The 21,857-nt window shown below is 36.4% G+C and overlaps 1 protein-coding gene across 1 annotated transcript in view; it reads right to left on the bottom strand.

Annotated features, from left to right (window-relative positions):
- Positions 1-21,857, bottom strand: part of LOC150076383 (diacylglycerol lipase-beta-like) — a 281,587-nt gene that overhangs the window by 59,211 nt on the left and 200,519 nt on the right. The window contains exons 9-10 of the mRNA XM_090387345.1: positions 18,631-18,754; positions 2,156-2,321 (exon numbers count right to left, since the gene is read on the bottom strand). Coding sequence (XP_090243471.1) covers positions 2,156-2,321; positions 18,631-18,754 — 290 coding nt within the window. The remainder of the gene's footprint in view (positions 1-2,155; positions 2,322-18,630; positions 18,755-21,857) is intronic.

Below are 21,857 nucleotides of genomic sequence, written 5' to 3'. Positions count from 1 at the left end.
TCTGTGTGACACCATGTCTCTGATATCTCAACAACATCCGCTTTTGATGTCTTCACTAGCACTTCAAATTCATCAAATTTATTTACTATTTCTCCTAGAATTGGTGTACATGCACTTATTCTTACCCTAACACAACCCATGTATTTACTTGTTCTATGATGGCTCCCAGCAGCCCTTGAAATCCCCAGTACCTTGCCTTCCAGGCTGCTGCTCATTCCAATAGAAGCAGTGCAAGAATCACTTTTACCTCTGCCTGCGGCTACCTTTAATCTATTAATCTGTGAATCCCCCCCCCAAGCTAGCAGTTTTCTTCCCCACCTAACACTGCCTTGATAGCATCAGCAAATATTCTTGCACCCTTTCTATTTAAATGTATCCCATCCCTATAGAAACAATCTCTCCTGTTAACAAGCACAGACCATGCTGAGAAAAATTCTACCCCATGAGTCTTGCACAATCCTTCCAGGGCGAATTGATTGACAAGTTCTCATCATATACTCCTTCCTATCATGTCTGAGCAGAATTGCAGACACTTTCAAATTTAACCCTAACTCATGACTTTTTTCAACATTGACATGTAGAAGCTATTAGGCTTTTCATACCAACTAATTGTAGAAGTTATTAGGCTTTTTATATACCAACTAAGAAATACCATTCCAGGCTTAGACCCAAATGGATTTTAGATAGATGAACTTATGTGAGACTTGTGGCAGAGAAGAAAAATGCATGAGATGCATATAAATTATCAAATGACAGAAATCTACAGTAGCTGTAAACTAGCTTGTAATCAAGTTGCAAAGGAAGTTAGGCAAGCTAAGGCAGATTAAGAGAAGTTTCTGACAAAGAATGCCATGCAAGAAAGGCAGCAAAGACCTCTTTGCTTTTATATATTAACAGTAGAAGGAAGTGGTTGAATCACATTGGTCCACTTGATGTCAATGAATTAACTGTTGGTGATCCTGCTCAGGTTGCTGACCAATAGGTATTTTGCATCTACATTCATGCATGAGGAGTTCTTTGGGGGGTGATAGAAGTTCATTAAAATTCAATGGGCAGTTTCACTATTTTGTGGTAACTAGGGTGGTTAATGACATTAATCAGAGTATGCTACTGCAACAGGATCTAGAAAAATTAAACCGATGGGCTGAGAAATGGCAGTAAAGTTTAACATTGAAAAATGCAAGGTACTGCATATGTGTAGCAGTAATACGAGATTAACATACCAACTATATGGTATAACACTCAGCGTAGTGGAAAATGAAAGACCTGGGGATAATTGTGCAGTCTGATATGACGTCCTCTGAGCAATGCAGATAGGCTGCCAGGAAAGCTCATAGCGTTTTGTCAATAATATACAGGAACTTTGTAGCAGCAATAAGGAAGTGATTTCTTATTGTACAAGGCAAAGGTTAGGCCACACCTTGAGTACTGCATACAGGTCTAGAGGCCTTATTTTAGGAAGGATATAGGTTTACTAGAATGAGTGCAGAGAAGGGTAATGAGGGGAATCAAAGGGTGGTGTTACCAATACATGTTTAGGTTTTGCAAATTGCAGCATCTGGAGACTAAGTACCTGCAAGATGATCTGATTGAAGTGTTCTAGGCTTTGAATGGATCGAGCTAGCTCAAGGCTGATAGCATTCCTCCTCTTGCTCAGATTACACACGAGGGAGCATAAATTCAAATTAAGAAAGGATGGTTACAAGATAGATCTGCAGAGGCTTGCCTTCAGCCAGCAAGTGGTTGATTGTTGGAACAGACTTATGTCTGTCATTGTGGAAGTAGGCAGTGTGAATAAATTCAAGGAAGAACTAGACAAAGTAATAGAGGGTGATGGACAGGCGATATGGGAGGTTTTTTTTTTTTTTGCTGATTATTTATAAGCTTGCTTTTTTCTTGCATTATCTGCAACTACTACTACTACTACTAATAATAATAATAATAAAGTTAAAACTCTCATGTTGATATCATTCTTCAATGGCACATGTGACATTAAGTGGTCCAGCATTCTTGCATGCTGCCAAGAGTTTTATTGTGAACCTGGTTGAGATTTCAAAATTTGATTACTCCAGTTATAACTGAACCAGAGCATTCAATGTATAATTTAGTTCACAAATATATATATAGCAGAATTCTTTCCATATGCTCAACTTACATTAAGTCATTCCAGATTTGACAAATTCCACAAGTAAAGTTGGTATACATGATAAAAGGCCAACCAAATATTCCTCTTGCAAACTTCATAATATGACAAGCTGATTGAAGGGTCATCCACTGAGGATATGATCTGGGAGGAAATGCTGTTACTGCAGATTTATTTGCTAAAGATATCACAAAAATATATCAGAAATCAATCTGAAGATCTTTTAAGTTGATTCTATTATAATTATGGCACAAACAACAAAATAATCTACAGAATTTTAAAATTAAAAGTCACAAATAGAAAATTGCAATTTCAGAAGTAAATGGACTTACTCTGAATAAAAACAAATCTGCATATTACATATATAGAGTTAAATGTATTAGAGTTCTAAAAGATTTCTTGGCTCTGAGTATGAAATGCCTCTGAGTATGAAGGAGTTTACTTATGCATGGTTAATGCATGCACATCATTTCTACTACCAAGCTAGTTTTAATGCATTGTTTTAATTATATCTCATATTGTGAATACCTTCACAATGAGTTGCTATGGTATTGAACTACCTTGAATAAGAAATGCTTCACCTATGGAGAAGAATAAGTAATGCTTCACCTTCTACATAGGTGAAGCATTGCTTATTAGCATTAGTAGAGGCATATGATATAGGAAAGCAAGCTTATACTGCATCAGCCAAAAAAAAAAAAAAAAACTTCCCATTTCATCCATCCATTCGCTCCAGATGTTTCTATAGTTCTGCCTTCTTGAATTTATTTAAGCTGTCAACTTCTACGACAGATGGAAATTTGCTCCAGCAATCAACCACCTGCTGGCTAAAGGCAAATTTCCGTACATCTATTCTAAAACTGCCTTTCCTCAATTTAAATCTATACCCCTCAGGTTCTTAATCTGAGCAAGTGGAAGTATCCCATCAGCATTAAGCCTGCTCATACCATTCAAGGCCTTATACACCTCAATCAGATCACCTCGCAGGTGCCTAGCCTCCAGATGCTGCAACTTGCAGAACTTAAGCCTTTCTTCGTAAGTGCACCCCTTTGTTCCTCTCACCAATCTTGTTACCCTTCTCTCTCTCTCTCTCTCTAGTCGTTCTAGCAACTCTAGATCTTTCCTAAAGTGAGGCCTCCAGACCGGTATACAGTACTCAAGGTGTGGCCTGACCATTGCTTTATACAAGGGGGATGATCACCTCTTTTATCCCTGCTAGAAAAATTCCTGTATATCATTGACAAGACACCATGAGCTACTCTTGCAGACTCTCTGCACTACTCAGAAAACTTCATGTCTGAATGTACAATTACCTCCAGGTCCTTTTCATTCTCTACTACCCTGAGTGTGGTACCAGAGAGTTGATACATTACTCTAGGGTTACTGCTACCCATATGCAGTACTTTACATTTGTCAATGTTACACTTAAGTTGCCACCTCTCAGCCCATCTGCTCAAATTTTTTAGATCCTGTTGCAGTAGTTTACTGTCATTACTGTCATTAACAACCCTGCCAATCTTTGTATTGTCTGCAAACTTAGATATTAAGCTTCTTCGAGGTAGTTGGTAGTAGAAATGATGTGTATGCATTACCTGTGCACAAGTAAACTCCTTCAAATGTATTAGAGATATTTAAAGATGTATATGATTTTTTCTTTTTATTATCTATGCCTACATCATTTTTAGTAGTGAACATAATGACAATGGCACTTCACAGCTTTCATTTGAACTTTATAAGAGAAGTCAGCAAATTTAGTATGATATAGCTGACATGATTGAACAAGCATTCCAAGTGTATCCAACTAGAAGAATGAGTTTGAGGAACAGCAGATGTTTTGTATGACATCTGCCTTGGAAATATTTCTAAAAAGAAAAAAATAACACATAAAATGGCAGCAAAAGCATTACCTTTCTCAAGTCAGCAAAAGATGTACTATTACATCAAATCCTTCTCCCTCCCTCTCCAATGTTTCCAAAAACACCATTCCTTAAAGATTGAAAATACAGGAACTGAACTGATTTTAACTTGAATTTTAATTTTCCCAAATTATTTTAAGAAATATTGTATACAGACAAATTAAAAACTTAAATGTTCAAAACATTCAGAAGCTCCAAGTATAATTAAATATTATATAAGCTAAGAAAAACCTAAAATCTATAGATGTGATTTGCAAATGCAAAGGAAAGTTAAAGGAACCTATTGGTAATTTATTAGGTCAATTTATGAATTTGATGGTATATATTTTGCTTTTAAATAATTTTGAAAATTTAAAATTAAAATTAATTTATATTAATTTTGTTAATTCAGCCTAATTACAGTAATACTTTAAATAAAGTGCATCTTCCGATTTTACAGTAGTTGTAATTGAATAATACAGTTTTGCATAGCTTTTTTGTATTAATGTTTGAACATTCTAAGCCATATTTGTAAATTACATAATCTGTGTTTAAGAATTCAATCCTACAAAATGCGTAAAGTTATTTTGAGATTGCTATTCTCCAAATGTAAGATTTTGCTGCATTAAAACATAGCCGCCACCTTTCGGACTATGCACAAAGCTTGTTTAAGTCATCGTGAAGGAGTGCTGCTTGACACTGATAATTAACATTCTGGCTCTGCACCAATCAGAAGAATATCCATTAATCACAACTCTACTTCCTGCCCTGTAGACATCCTGAAATCCACCTTACAATCTTCCCCATTATCGCAACTTGTTTCAGCTTAAACAGCAACTTTTTTGAGGGATTGAATCAAATGCCTTTCTAAAAATCCAAATAAATTATATTGAAATTATTTCCGACATCTAGTTCATGAGGAACTGTTTAAAATAGCTAACCAAGTTAGTTAACCAGGTTAGTTGGAATGCTTTTCTATCTAAATGCCTCTGGATTTCCCTCTCATTTATTGCTTGCAAGATATTCCCAACCACTGATGTCAGACTGACTAGTCTGCAGTTACCCACTTCACTCTTAGAGACTCCTTGACGTATTAGTGATACATTGGCACTTCTTCAGTCCACCAGAATCTTCTGAGTCCAATGATGTCCTCATAATTAACCTTAATGGTTCAATGCATTCTCTAGCAGCTTCTTTCAAATTAACTGGATATATGTCATCAACGCCAGGAGTCTTATTGCCTTCAGGATTGAAAGTTTTTCTAATAAACAATCATCTGCAATTTTGAAATCGCTAATTTAATATGTCATCCTCACTTGCATAGCCTTTACTCACCATGATGGGTCTTTCATCAGTAAAGATCGATTCAACGTACCTATTCCATTTATCAGCAACATCAGCTGGGATATCTAACACTTTCCCATTACACAAGAGTCTGATCTGATTCATTTTCTTCTTCATTGTATTCACATACATGGAAAACTCCTTGTCCCCATTCTTTGCTCTCTTAGCCAATGCTATCTTGTACTCATCCTTCATCATTCTATCTTTTTCTGTGGTACAATTGCATATCAACTTGTAGCTGTTGTAGGCTTCAGTATCTTTCATTGCTCTAACTTTCCCTTCCCATCCCATCCCATCTTTTCCTTTACTATTAAGACTTACCAGTTCAGTATTCATCCACCTCAGACTCCTTCTCATGCTATATTTTCTTAATGGTATGTATGCATTCATGGAATCTGTGACTATTACTTTAAAGGTATGTCATAATTCTATTGTATTCACCTTCCCTCCGTAATCTGCCCAATTGATAGTGCCATGTAGTATTTTAAACTGTCGTAGTCCCATTTCCTGAAATCAAAACCCATGCCTTTATCTTTAACAACTGCAGCATCTTTCCTCACCTCATCTTCCAACTAATGACTGCATAATCACTTCCAATGGTTCCTGTACTGTGAGCTCTATGATGTCATCTGATTCATGAGTAATGATCAAGTCAAGAATATTCTTATCCATAGTATTTTCTCCAACATGTTAGTTTACAAAGTTTGCATTCAGTCAGTGAGTGGTTGATTGTAGAAACAAACTTCCATCTGTTGGTGTGGAAGTGGGTGGTTTGAATAAATTAAAATAAATTCAAGGAACTAGATAATCTACCGGAAAGGATGGACCGGTTATGTGGGAAGTGTTTTTTTTTTTTTTTTCCTGATGCTGTATAAGCTTACTTTCTTGTATCATTTGCCAGTACTAATACTAAATGAAGTAATCATCCAGTTTATTTTAAAATTTTGATTCTCATGGTGAGTTTCCCTCCCACTTATTTCAATTAATCAGGGGCAATTTGAAATCACCCCAGTTTAATAACACACGCACGCACTCTCTCTCTCTCTCTCTCTCTCTCTCTCTCTCTCTCTCTCTCTCTCTCTCTCTCTCTCTCGTCATACTCTTCACAATCTTCTGGTCTGTTGATTACTCCCATCCTCATTATACCTTTGCTTCCAACTAATTCACACAACACAGATTCTGTGCTGGCATGCATAACTTCTGAATCTGCAAAAGCTCTCTTCATGCTGAGGCTGCTTTTAATAAGAAGCATGATTCACCATCCCTTCTATCTTCCCTAAATAAATATATATACCATAGTTAAACTCAGCTATTTTTGGATGACAATACATTTCCATCGGGCCTATTATATCAGCATTAGCTGTCCTAACCAGGAGTTTTTGAATTCACTCATTTTATTGACATTACAGGAACACAGTTAAAGCTAAGTATTTTTCTATAGTTTACCACCTTGACACACCCATCAATGCTACGTAAGTTTGTTTCCCTAGCACATGCTTCCTGTTCATTTGAAATGTCACTATCCTCAGGACCTCTTATTAATATTGGCTGTTGTGACGATAAACAAGAATTCTTGAGATGTGTGCAAGCATTATTCTGATCCACATTATCAGGTAAATGTCTCTAAATTACTCCTGAGCCTCCCTAACTCCCTGAATCCTTATGGTATCCTCAATGATACTGGCAAAAACCATTGCACCACCACCTTTGTTCAAATGAATCTCATCTCTACAAAATAGATTCTTTCTACCTACAAATGCAGGCTACACTGATAAAAATTCCCCCACCCCAAAGCCTTGCAGAGTTCTTCAAGTCTATAGTTAATCCACAAAGTTTTCAGCATATAATCCTTCCTGTTTTGTCTGGACAGAATTGCAAACACATACATATTCTGGCCTTTTTTTCAGTGGTCCTAGATTAATTTACCACTAACTGGCTGGAACTAGCTCTTGTGGATTTGCAATCCACTCAGCAGGAAAAGATTTCTGAATCAGTTGGACAGCTATTATTCAGTATCATACACAAGCTAAAGGAGTGCAAATATCCTCAATCTGATACTCATGAGAAACCTAAGGGTATCATAAATATGACAATATAGAAAACCATCAAGTGAGAAGTAACCATAGTGTTCTGAAATCAATGGCATGCAAAGAGATCTCAGTAATTAATTTTTTTTGGTAACCCCAAATATGAAAGGTATCAAAACCTAATTACTTTAGTATCGTGTGTGGGTTAAAGGCTATGAATACAGAATTTGTTCATGTTGGACTTTAATTTCTAGATTGAAATTTCAGGAAATACATAAAAATGAAGATTGTTTCAAAGAACAGAAGTAGAAGGGATAAATGAAGGGGAAAAAAAAAGTTAGTATGAAGTTGAACTGTGAATGGATGGTGACTAATTGTTGAATACGTTCAGACTGGTTTGGAAGAAAGAGTTGGAATTATAAATGCTAATTCAGAAGAACAGTGTCCATAAACTAAACACATCATTGTAATTGGGAGTAGAAACTAAACACATCAGTGTGATAGGGAGCAGAGTGAGACTGTGGAGATCATTAATTTGCTATTAGGCACTTGAGGGCTGAGTCATTCCCCAAGGATATTCAGTGTTTGAAAACAAAGAAAGAATAGTCCTAACTTTCTGAGAAATTCACTACTTTAAAGTAAAACTATATTAAATATTTTTTGGTGAAAATATTATCACTTTATCTACTGTTGCAATGACAGTAGAAAAACAGATAATAATAATATTAATAATATGCAGCAAAAATGCAGTCAAAAATAATCAATTTTGGTTAGTCCTAGCAGCATTGAAGGAAGCTATTATTTTTCAACTCCCATAATTTTTCAGGAACCAATAATACAACAATTGTTACAAGCCTTGAGTGAAAAGTGGTCTGGCTATTTGACTAGCAAGAGTTAGTTGGAAGTGGTTTTCTACACTGTTTACTGCTTTATGTGACAATATCTGATCACTGTTTACCCAGTTTGAAGAGTCTCCTTTCATGTTCCACAGGATGTAAACAACTTAGAAAAACTGTTCTTATTCAGTTGTTTATGTAGCAGGTTACCCCTTACAAAGTGTTATAGAAAGAGTGCCACATTAATTTTATTAGAAAAAAATGGGATGATTTTACAAAACAAATTCTTAAAACATAATTAAACTGTGCTATTTGCTTTTGAAGTTGGGACCGAAAAATTTGGATTTCTCACAAAACTGGTTTTCAAAAAACAAAAAAAAAGAAGAAAAAAAACTGCTAGAAATATGAAAATTATATTTTATATTTAAAATCCATTATAATTTTTGTAATTAGTAAAAAAAAAAAAAATGAAAAATATCAAAAAGTTGCACTACTGTAGTTTAAAATTAGGAAATGAGGTGTACCCAAAATCCCCGAGGTCATAAAAACCGACATACCTAGCAGCAGATTAATTAACCTGATAACTTTCTTTTGGATAGAAAGAGAAGTTTAAGGGAAATTTTTGGAGCACCACCCCAGATGTGTAAACAACTGTCCATGGTAAGACAGATTTGTGATTTATAAAGAATCAGCTGTTTGGAAGAAAAGTAATGCCAAAAGCGAAAGAGAATGCATAGTTTTTTTTGGTACAGAAGTAATAATATTTGTGATATTATTACTGTTATCTGCCTATTATTCTATAAGAGGAATCACCCCAGAATGGCTATGTTCCAAGGAGTATAGAACTGGCTTCTACTTTTAGTCCAACAGGTCTTCTAGTGAGTAATCTGACAATTGTGTGAACATACCGCATTTCCCTATGTATAAGATGCACCTTAATTTTGAGGCTCGAAATTTGAAAAAAAAATGTATTACATACAGTTATTGAACTCAAGTTGTATTCATCATAAAATTTATACAGCTCATCACTGTCAAAACTCCCATCCATTAGCTTGTCCTCATCTGTGTCTGATGATGACTCACTGTCTTCATATATTGCCTCGTCCTCAATTCCATCTATGGAATTTGAAATGCCACACTTCTTAAATGACTTGACAACAATCTCAATCTTAATATTATCCCAGGGTCTTTTCACCCAGGTACGAACTTCTCCTATAGTTGGTTTCTTCACTCTTCCTGCTGGTGTCAAATTGTCCCCAGAAGACTTCATCCATTGGTTCCATTCATCTCTCATGTCAGCTTTGAAGGGTTTGTTAATGCTGACATCAAGTGGTTGGAGCTGGGATGTCAAGGTATGACGGCAAGTTTTGTTTTTTGCTCTGCAGCAATCTTCTTTGTATTTTTTGTTATGTGTGCCCTGAACTGATCAAGCACCAATAGGGTAGGATTGCATAATAGCCCACCTGGTCTCCTGCTCCAAACTTTCTCAAACCAGATCTTCATCCCATCCTGATCGATCCAACCCTTGTCATGAACGTAGACAATCACTCCTCAAGGAATGTCTTCTTTTGGCATAGTTTTGCATTTGAAAATCAGCTTGTTCCGTCAACACAACAAGCTAAAACAACTGTATAATGGCCCTTTTCATGTCCACTTCTCTTCACAGTTAGAGTTTTCACCCCCTTTCTTATCAGTTCTGTTACTTGGGACATCAAATTGAAGGGAGACTTTGTCCATATTTGCAATCTGTCCCAACTCAAACTGATGTGTCTTCCGACATTGAATGACAAAACGATGAAATTCAAAGACTTTCTGCTCATAGCTTTCAGGCATCTTTTGGGCAAGTCTGGTGCATGTACGCATGCTTAGTCCATTCCGTTACATGAACCTGAAGCACCAATTGTGTCCTCCTTTGAAATCAGTAACTTCTTTTTCATCGGCAATTCTTCTTGCCTCATGCTGAACCATCTTTGTGGACACAGGAATTCCAATTGCCCTTTGCTCCTCAATTCATATCTTCAATTCCCTCTCTAAATCAGGCCATTTTGCTGACTTGCCTCTAATGGCCTTCTTCTGCCGTGGCGTTTTCAGTAGGGTTTCTTCTTCCCGTAGCCAGTCTTGGATTGTTTTCTCAGCTGGAGGAGGACCAAATTTACGTTCAGCAGCACGATTTCCATTCACTTTTGCAAACTGGATCACTTTTAATTTGAATTCAGCACTGTATGAAAATCTTTTCTGAGCCATTTCTGGTCAGAACGTGGCAAAACGTAACTTAATATGAGCGCAATGACAACAAGCGCAAAAAGCGGGAAATGCAAGTAAAAAAAAATCTACAACCACTGTATAAGATGCACCCAGTTTTTGGACCCCAAATTTTTCGAAAAAAGGTGCATCTTATACATGGAGAAATACGGTATTTTGTGAGACTGAGCTGTTTCCAGGATTGGATGTTTAAATCTGCCCTAAAGGAAGTGAAAGGATGGCTAATAATCCAGACCAAAAACAGCTTTAACATAGCATTTAATACCAATGACCACATTACTTTATTTAGAGTTACTTACTATAGTTAGAGAGAGTGATAGGGCAATTAAAATTTTTTAATTGTACTAAATAGCTAGCTCTGAAGTTCAAATCACTTAAGTTGGCATTAGTTGGATAATTTTGTTATACAGGCAACCCCTGTAGAGCACGGTACTTCTACAACATGGTTTCACTCTAACACAGTTTGGGAATTGCGGAAATCTCACATAACACGGTATTTTTGTGCTGGGAAAACCCTGCTATTATGTTAGATGTAACATTTTCAACATTTCCATTCCTTTTTGTGAATCCCTGCTGTTGACTCACTAGTCGTTATCACCCTCATGGTATTTTTCTAAAGCACATTTCTGGAGGTCACTACCAAAAAACAATAAAACAATTTGCAGTTTCCGGTTTATTGATCTTTTCTGTTAGTATAATCAATTATAAATGGGTTGTAAACTCGAACTTCTTGCATTTGCTATAGTACCGATAGCTGGAATTTTGTGGGTTTTCACATTATTATGGTGAAGTGTGTTTCCCCTTTCATTAAATATTCGATCAAAAAAAAAAAAAAAAAAAAAAAAAAAAAAATTTTCAGAAACTCATTACTCCGTATCTCACTTGTGTGCATCGTGTTTGTTGCAACTTGTGTGTGCCGTGTCCTTTGTTATTAATTGCTTATCATTTTTACTGTTTTAAATTTTACAACCAAAAAAAAAAGTTAGTGAACAGAAATATCAATTAGTTAGTATGTTTGTTTGTTTGGTTGGTTGGTTTTTTTTAGGAGCATTAGCAACTAAGGCCATATTGCTCCAGGATATGTGCTGGTCATTCCCTGACCTTTCCGCATCCTCCGTATTTGGTTAGTTAGTATGTACATATTACGGTACATATTAAGCTATGTACATAAGTGTAACTTTATTTTTATTTTGAAAACTGGAAAATATTCTTCTGATTTTCACGTATCATTTAACTTTGTTAATTGGCAAGGTAATAAAGTTAAATTTGTGCTTTATATCTAAGCGGGAATCCAATGTATTTTGTTGGGAGATCCCTGGGTTAGGTTCTGTGCTATTGAACTTGTGCTTGTTTGAGACCATAAAAAATTGTCTTCGAAGCATGCAGATTGTGAATTTTAAAAGAGAGCAGAAGGTACACGAAATCTAGATGCTGCAGAAGATACTGTGCATAGCAGCGATGAAGAGGAAGAAAATTAATTAAATGAACCTACATTATCTGACATATAAGCACCACAGTTTGTAAGGTAAGACGTTTGTTCAGTTATTACTATTTAAGTTACTACTATTATAAAAATAAAGTTAAAATATTAAGTTATTACTACTATAAAAATTAAGTTTTCGATAGTTATAAAAAAATGGTGTATTTTTGTTAGCTTTTGGAACGTAACTGCATCTAAAAAACTTGGTTTTCTCTTTTGCTCTCGGCGTTACTTTTCTTCCAAACAGCTGCTCACTCTGTATAAATCGCAAATCCGCCCTGCCATGGAATATTGTTCCCACATCTGGGGTGGTGCCCCCAAAACCTCTCTCAGGCTCCTTGATTCCATTCAGAAGAGGGCAGTTAGATTAATTAATGATTCATCTCTAATAGAGTCTCTCCACTCGCTGTCTCATAGACGTACTGTTTCTGCTGCATGCCTCTTCTACAGATACTTCCATGGGCACTGTTCTTCTGAATTGGCTTCTATAATTCCCGCTCTCTCTTTCAAAACAGTCCGAACACGTGCCGCCACCAGCCAACATCCATTTACTGTCCAACTTCAAACTCACAGAACCAACTTTTCATCTTCCTCGTTTATTCATTCAACTGCCGTTTTCTGGAACAACCTTCCATCATACGTATTTCCTGTAATTTACAGTCTACAGAAGTTCAAGTCCAATGTCAACAAATATCTTCTTTCGTCTTCTCAACCTCCAACTCAAGCATGGTACTAAGTACTATAGGTTCTAATACCTCTCGTGTTTGGGGTTTACATAAAAAAAAAAAAAACAACCTTTTTATATTGGTTCTTAGTCCCATATAACACGGTTTCACATTACATGAGATTTTGTAGGAACCAAACTACAGTGTTACATGAGGGTTACCTGTATATTATAATTGACTTATATCTTTCATCTTAAGCATACTACCACACTTGGTAGTGTGGTAGTATCACTGCTGTGTAACTGGGGTATAGATAAGAACACTCAAATTTTAATTATATATAATTAATAACATAAACTTCATAGAATAACTGGTGCATAGTGTTATTACTGCATTAGATATATTTGTTTAGTGTAGCATTTTTTAATTATATTGAATTTGAATGAAAACCATGCCTCAGATCCAGTAAAGCAAAGGGCTCAAGATAGTGGGAGTAGTGGCTTTGGGGAGAACTGAAGGGGGCAGTTGTCCTTGAATCATGGCTCTATGAAATGTAAGGCTTTTTTGATGTTTTCCGAGCTGTCAGGAATGGGACATGATAATGCCAAGGAGGATGTCTTTGTGTTGTGTGCTTGATGTAAGGAGTGTGAGGATATTAGGTGTCAACTCACTGTTGTTGTTGACTTTTCTGAGAACTTGAAGAACAGGGTGGATGCCCTTGAAGGAATTAAATTGGGGGCCCATCACACTCTTAGCTGCTCACATTAATGACCGAGCTTGCACTTGATTATCAGGCAACACAGTGACAGAATGCATTGGTCCCATAGGAGTTGTTGTTGATGAAGAAAGGACAGATGTAGAATAGATGTGCGGAAATTTGCTTTTAGCCAGCGGGTGGTTAATTGCTGGAACAAACTTCCATCTGTCGTTGCGGAAGTTGATAGGTTGAATAAATTTAAGGAGGAACTGGACAGGCATTTGGAGGGAATGGTGTGATTTTTTTTTTTTTTTTTTTTTTTTTTGGCTGATGCTGCATAAGCTCATACATTTGCTTTCTTGCATCATATGCCACCACCACCACTACTACTACTACTCTATTGTCAGGGAAATGGGAAATATATTTTGCAAAAAGGATTTTGAAAAAAAATTCGCAAGTTAAGGTTAAATTTGGAAGTGTCTGCCCAAACATGATAGGAGGGGGCATATGTTGTCAATCAATTTGGCCCTGGAGAGATTGTGCAAGGCAAATGGGATAGAAATTTTCACAGCATGGTCTGTGCTTGTTAACAAGAGACTACTTCTACAGGGACAGGATACACTTAAATAGAAAGGGTACAAAAACATTTGCTGATGCTATCAGAGCACTGTTAGTTGGATTGGAAAACTGGCTTGGGGGATACACAAACTAATAGATTAACAATAGCTGCAGGCAGAGGTGAAAGTGATTCTTGCACTGCTTCTATTGGAATGAGCAGCAGCCTTGAAAGAAGAGTGCTGGAGATTTCAAGGATGGTTTTGAGTCATCACGAAGCAAGTAAATACATAAGCTGTGTTAAGGTAACTAAGAGTAAGAACAGGTGCATGTATACTTGCATGTACACCAATGCTAGGAGTATAATAAATAAATTTGATGAATTTGAAGTGCTGGTCAAGGCATCAAATTCAGATATTGTTGGGATTTCAGAGACATGGTGTCACTCAGATATAATGGATGCAGAATTTGAATATGAGGAGTACAGTATATACAGAAAGATCAGACAGGATGACGGGGGAGTGGGAGGGATCATACTCTTTGTTAAGAAGCACATAAAATTTAATGCAGTGCATCCAGCTGACAAGGTTTGCCAGTGCAATACTGAGCCGGTTTGGGTAGCTGGGTAAATGAAAAAGAACTGGGCTGGGAGTAATTGTGTAATCAGACATGAAGTTCTCTGAGCAATGCAGACAGGCTTCCAGGGCAGTTCATGGAGTTTTGCCAATGATATACAGGAATTTTGCTAGCAAGGATAAAGAGGTGATTATCCCATTATATAATGCAATGGTTAGGCCACATCTTGAGTACTGCGTACAGATCTGGATGCCTCATTTTAGGAAGGATGTGAAGCTGCTGGAACAAGTACAGAAAAGGGAAATGAGATTGGCGAGGAGAACAAAAGGATGTTCTTACCAAAAAGACTTCAGTTCTGCAAATTGCAGTTTTTGGAGATTAAGAACCTGCAAGGTAATCTGAATGAGGTGTTTAAGACTTTGAATGGACTGAGTAAGCTGAATGCTGATGGAATTCTTCCTCTTGCTCAGTGCGTGCACACAAGAGGGGCCGCAAATTGAAACTGAGGAAGGATAGTTGCAGAATAGATGTGCAGAAGTTTGCCTTTAGCCAGTGGTTGGTTGATTGCTGGAACAAACTTCCATCTGTTGTTGTGGAAGTTAGCTTAAATAAATTCAAGGAAGAACTAGACAAACTATAGGAGGAAATGAATAGGTGAAATGGCAGGTGTCTTTTTTTTTTTTTCTATTTTTTTTTTTTTTTTTTTGGCTGATGCTATGTAAGCTTGCTTTATTGCATCATTTTTCACTGCTAATATTATTTATGCCAAGAAATGTTAGCAGTCTGGGTTATCCCCATTAAACATATATGATCTTGTTTATAAATTTGAGTATTGCCGAAGATGAGCATGAGAACAGTACACTTTTTTTTCTGCAAGAAATAAGACAGAACTGGGTTTTAAAATAACTGAAGTTAACTAATTTTATTCCTTCCCACTAGAGGAATATTCAAAGATCAGCATTCAACACTTTCACTGCTGGCTTTAACAACAATGGTTTGAACCAGGATTGAAAACCACAGGTTTGAGTCAATGATTAGAAACAGGAGAAACATTTTTTGGCTTTCTTCTCACTATCACTGAATTAATCAGACAGTGAAGGTTACTTGATAAAAATATTCAGTTTTCCTTCTGTCAAATTGAAAGAAAAAGTTCAAAAAGTAGGTTCTCCCCAAGTAGATTAAAAAGTGAAACTGCATATCTGCATTCAAGAAGCAGTGAATGTGTTAAGGAAGTATGTGTTAAGTGGTGGATGTTTGAGAAGTTGTACCTGTATATTCAGAGCAAGATTTGGCAAGCTGAAATGTGGAATATAGTGTATTATCATCAAAAAACTATGGACAGTGTTTCATTTAATGATACAAGGTCATTAAATACAGGAAGAAAAGAGTGGATGAAGGAACAGAACCTGGGGGGGGGGCAGGGTTCTCTAGCATTACCTGAGAAGTTGGGGAGAGAGTAGCTTACTATCACATATTAGCATTAGCAGTGGGTTCTAGGAATATAGAAAACCTCTATTCCTCTCAAAAAATGGGGTATGATGATCCCAGTAAAGAGTGAGTTATATTTGGTTTATATTTTTTATTCTCTTTTGATAGTTTTTTTTTTAACTGTGTTTCTTATTCTTTCCACCTCCCAAATTATTAGGCTTCCAAGAGGAATGGAGGTTTTATGCTTTTGTATAACCAGCTGTATTTTACTGCCTTTAGCATTACTGCTAGAAAAAAAAAAACTTGCATACTAGATCTCTTGATGATGCACGAACTGGGGTGGTACTCACTCAGCAATCTTCCCAACAATAATAGTTCAACTACATCTTGTGATTTATTCCAAAGAACTTGATTAACTGTAACTACCAATACATTCTTGGCTTGCTGCTAGGGGTGGACTGGTGGACATGGGAAGGGGGATGCAGTATGAAAAAATCTTGAGAGGATGGCCCTGAACACTTTTTGACTACAGCTATCTCTCACCAACTACTCAGGTTAGAGACTGACAAACCCTTAATGATTGGGAAATACTTAAAGCAATGGTAGGAGAATACATTCCAGATGAGTTGGAAAATACAGAAAAAAATACACTTTTTAACAACGGAAATATGAAAAAATAGTAATGTAAATTACATGTATAATTTTTAATGAAAGAGGTAGATGCTGAGGAGGTAGATAAATGGAGCTTGGTGGAGGTAGAAATCTGCCTCAAAAATTGTGGCTGAAAGCTGCATGTCTTTCTTTTTAATTTAATTATAGAGTTCTTTATAATGTAGTATAGTAGTTTTTGGATTTTTCAGCCCTCACAACCATGCAAATCAGCCTGTGAACAAACATTTTAGAGCTGATCCTTCAACATAAGGAAAGAATAATGGATCTTGCCATACTGTGCTCATCACAACCTAAAAATATATGAAGATATGGAGAGATGCTGAAACTTTGTCCTGGGGTCCACATATGATATTCACAACAAATTAAAGTGTCCATTAAGCACAGTGATGGTACATTACCACATAGTATTGCCTAGTGTCACAGAGGCTTGGTCATTCCTCTGTATGGTGTGGACACAACATATCACCCACTGCTTATGTTGGTTCACATCTGGATTGTCATCTCCAGCACACTACGAATAGCATTTTGGCAGAGTATCCCTAGCATAAGATATATTAGGGTGTTCCTGAAATAAGCGCAATAAATAAATTGTAGAAGGTGTGTTCTACAAACCAAAACAACGAAAAAAAATGTTATACAAACATGAATAAGGTTTATATAACATTTTTTCATTGTTTTAGCTCATAAAAGAACTACTTCATTAACAAACTTTAGATTTTCAAAAATTTTCTCAGCAATGGTAGGATAGTGGAACTTCCTTTAAAAAGTAATGCATACAATGGACAGACCTCAGATTAAACAGGTGTAAGGAAAATGTTTTAAAATGTTTGTTCAAGAAATTTTATTTACACAAAAATTGACTAAAAATGTAGTTTCACAAGACAAGAGTCTTTATGCCATTCCAGCGATAGTAGGAAACCACTGTTAATGTTGCAGACTTACAAATCAACACCGACACTGAAAGAATGGGACTTCACTCTATGCAGGCATTCATTTCCAGTGGCATTCACTGGAAGTGAATGCCTGCTTTCAGTAACTGGTGTCAAATGCTAGTGCATATGGTTAACTCAGTAACACCATAACCACGATGTCTATGTTTTGTTACTGAATTACAAAGGAGCTAGTGACAAACAGCAATTAGTCAATAACATCTTCACAGTCAACTCCAATTTCCTTAAAATGTGTCCCTAGCAGAAGGTACTTTTAAAACCAAGCTCTGCAATACTACTGCTGTGAGAAAATTTTCAAATAGTTCTAGTTTGTTAATAAAGCATTTTCAGATCCATGTTCATACAATATATTTTCATTTTTTTTTTTATCCACAGAACAGTTTAATTTCACTTATTTCAGGTATACCCGGTATACTCAAGGTAACTAAGAACTGCAATGTGAAGGTGCAAAGCAAAGAACCTGGTTTTTGTAGAATGAAATGACCCCAGACTTTGTTAAAATCCAATGCACTTGATTCACAAGTAGAAACCCGAATATTAACTATCAGCATATATGCTGTGATTCTTTAAAAGTTGAAAACCTCACCTTTTCCATTCAGTGAAAGGGAAGATAGAGGTTTCAACTTCAAGAAGAGGAATTACAGAGGAGTGAAGATTTTTAATGAGGGGCAAAAAAAAAAAAAAAAAAATTCATACAGGTTAGCATACCAGAAGGAGAATTTCAAAACTAAAATTTATTTTCATATAAGTTTGCTACTAAAATTTGTCAAGAGAAGTCTCTCTTCAATTTTGTACTAATAAAAAACACATCAGGATGGTACAAATAATATTCTTATTATTCACATACTGGCCTGATGAACTTATGTTCATTTTTACTTTTATAATGTAAATTGAAAAATTACTGCATTAGATAAACAGTGTATTTAAGAGCTAAAATAACACAAGAACTGTTTCATAATACTCATTATTTAAAATTTTAACTGTTACAGCAGAAATAACATGATTTTATAAAATAATAATGAATGCATTGTTTATCATAAATGCCACTGCATTTCCCAGTGGTATTAGTGTGCTTAAGTTCACTAAATTGGTCACATTACCTGTTAAGGTTCCAGCAGTTGCACAATTTTGAAGATCCGTTATATTTTTCTTGTGTTCCTTCAGATTTTTCTGTTTAAGTAGCTTAAGACCACTAACAACATCAGAAAAGACTAAATCATAGTCCTGAAAAATATTAATCACACAAAGACATTAAACTGACTGCAATATATTCTCCATTATATTACAAACAAAAATGCTGTATTCCAACAGGCATGTTCCAAAAAAAGAAATACTTAGCTACTTCTCTGCTTCACTACTAATCTTTTCAAAATGGTGTGACTTCATAGGTTTTTCCTAAGTCAGCAATCGAGCTAATCATCATCATCAGCCATTATCAATCCACTACAGGATGAAGGCCTCTCCAGCAACTTTCCAGTTCCTTCTGTTTTGTGCAATGGCCATCCATTTACTACCCACAAACTCATGAATTTCATCTGTCCATCTCCTTCACTGTCTTCCAGGTTTTCTTCTAGCTCCTCTTGGGTACAATCTGTTATTCTCTTGTTCCATCTGTCATCATGTCTTTGAGATATGTGTCCTGCCCAAAACCATTTTAGTTCTTTAGTTTTGATAAGAATGTCCTTTACTTGAGTTTGCTGCCTAATCAATGTGTTTCTCTTCTTATCTAACAGTCTGATTCCCAGTATAATTCATTCCATTCTTCGCTGTGTCGTCCTCAGCTTCTCTTCCAATCTTTTGGTGGGTGCCAAAGTTTCACTTCCATACGTCATGGTGGGTAGTATACATTGGTTCATTATTTTACGTTTCAGACAAATTGGGATATTGCTCCTCAGTACGTGACTATATTTCTTGAATGCTATCCATCCAAAATTTATTCTTCTCTTGCCTTCCAGCCATTTATCATTATTACAGCTGATGACTTGTCCCAGATAAGTATATGACTCCATCTTTTCAATTACTGCTCCTTCAATTATTATATCCCTTTCTATGGCATACTTGTTCATCATTACTTTTCTTTTAGCCATATTCATCTTTAGTCCAAAATCCTTACTCACTTTGCATAACTGATTAACATTTTCCTCTATTTCTTTGGCTAATGTGGTTTTTAGATGACATTGTGGCTTATGACCACAATGTCATCTGCAAATCGTAAATGGTTTAGGTACTCTCCATTCACATTGTCTCCTTTCTGCACCCAGTTTAATCTTCTGAAAGCTTCCTCAATGGAGCAGTAAACAAGTTTGGAGATATTGTGTCTCCAAAATTTTCTTCAAAATCAAATATATGATTTTGAAGAAATATATGGGGTATCTATGCCAAATATATGGGGTATCTATGCCAAATATATGGGGTATCTATGCCATGTCTTTCCAGTGCCCGAAACATTGCCTTACACTGTATGGAGTCAAATGCCTTTTCATAATCCACATATGCCAGGCATAATGATGTTTTATATTCATTTGCTTTCTCCATTAGCTGTGATATTACGTGAAGATGATCCATAGTTGAGAATCCTGTCCCAAAGCCAGCTTGCTCTTTCGGTTGATTCTCATCAAGTATTCTTTCTAATCTGTTAGTAATGACTCTTTTGAACAACTTGTAGACGTGGGTTAACAAGCTAATTGGTCTATAGTTTCCAATTTCTGATTTACCTTCTTTCTTATGCAGCAAAATTATGGTTGCATTATTCCACTCCTTAGGCATCACACCTTTTCTAATGCATTTTGTGAACAGTCTTGCCAGTTTTTGTGCCATGTCTCTTCCTCCCAATTTTAACAACTCTACAGTAACTTCATCTTCCCCTGGAGCTTTCTGATTCTTCATTTTACTCAACGCATGTTCTACCTCATCAGGAAGGATACTGGGTATGGTGTGTGTGTGTGTGTGTGTGTGTGTGTGTGTGTGTGTGTGTGTGTGTGTGTGTGTGTGTGTGTGTGTGTGTGTGTGTGTGTGTGTTGTTTATTTGGTTTTTAGGAGCATTAGCAACTAAGGCCATATTGCTCCAGGAATATGCGGTGGTCATTCCCTGACCTTTCCGCATCCTCTGTATTTGGTGGTGACGGGCTCGAACCCCGGTCTAATCAAGAAGCGTATGCTACGCACTGCTGCTCCTTCCCACCTAGCTATGGAGGCGCCTGTGTGTGTGTGTGTGTGTGTGTGTGTGTGTGTGTGTGTGTGTGTGTGTGTGTGTGTGTGTGTGTGTGTGTGTGTGTGTGTGTGTGTGTGTGTGTGTTACTAACTTGTGATCCGTCTTCCCCACTGCTGGCATCATTCCCTTCTCCTTGTATAATTCTCTATAGTAGTCTTCTGCTATTTCAATTATGCTTTCTCTGCTATTTATAACTACACAATTGCTATTCTTCAGTTTCAGTATCATTTGTCTTTCTGTATTACTGCTCATGGCTGCTGATTTAAGTCCTTTGTTTTCCCTTAATGCTTGTTCTACTTTTCTTGTGTTAAATCTTCTTTCTAATGGCTTTGCATAATTCAGTATACTCAATTTTCTCCTTGTCAGTGTTTATCATGCTCTTCATTTGTTGTCAGCGTTTATCATGCCCTTCATTTGTTGTCTTCGGTTCATCATGACAAATGTTTCTTGACTAATATTTTCTTCTTTGGATTTCTTTTTACCTATAGGTTTCTTGGGCTTTATCGCTTTCAGAAAGTCGTAATATTCCTCATCGATATCTTGGTCCTGAGCCATCTGCAAAAGCTCAAACTTGTTCTTAAGTTCCAGTACATACTGCTTTTTCTCCTCTTCTGTTATCTCAAAGACCTTCATATTATTTACTCAAGTCAGTTTTTTCCTTTCTTTTCTTACATCTATATCAAGTGTGCATCTTACCGTTCTGTGATCACTTCCAACATTTACTTTGTTCGGGAGGGTAACATCATTTACAATATATCTTCTGTTAGTGAGGATGAAGTAGATTTCATTAGTTGTTAATCCATTTGGGCTCTTCCATGTCCACTTTCTGTTCACCCTTTTCTTGAAAAGGGTGAACAGAAAGTGGACAGTTCACCCTTTTCTTGAAAAGGGTGAACTGACAATCCTCAAGATTCTGCAAATTCCACAAGTCTTTCACCTCTTTCATTTCTTTCACCAATTCCAAAATTTCCTAGTTCCCCTTTCTGTGCTGTTTTGTCTCTTTCCAACCTTAGGCGCCTCTGTAGCCAAGTGGGAAGGAGCAGCAGTGCATAGCACACGCTTCTTGATTAGACCGGGGTTCGAGCCAGTCACCACCAAATACGGAGGATGCGGAAA

This window comes from Mastigoproctus giganteus, chromosome 13, assembly GCF_048544385.1.
Source record: "Mastigoproctus giganteus isolate SK-2022 chromosome 13, ASM4854438v1, whole genome shotgun sequence".
NCBI lineage: Eukaryota > Metazoa > Arthropoda > Arachnida > Uropygi > Thelyphonidae > Mastigoproctus > Mastigoproctus giganteus.
Note: the sequence above shows the minus strand (reverse complement) of the source record. Positions and strands in the feature narration are given on the sequence as shown.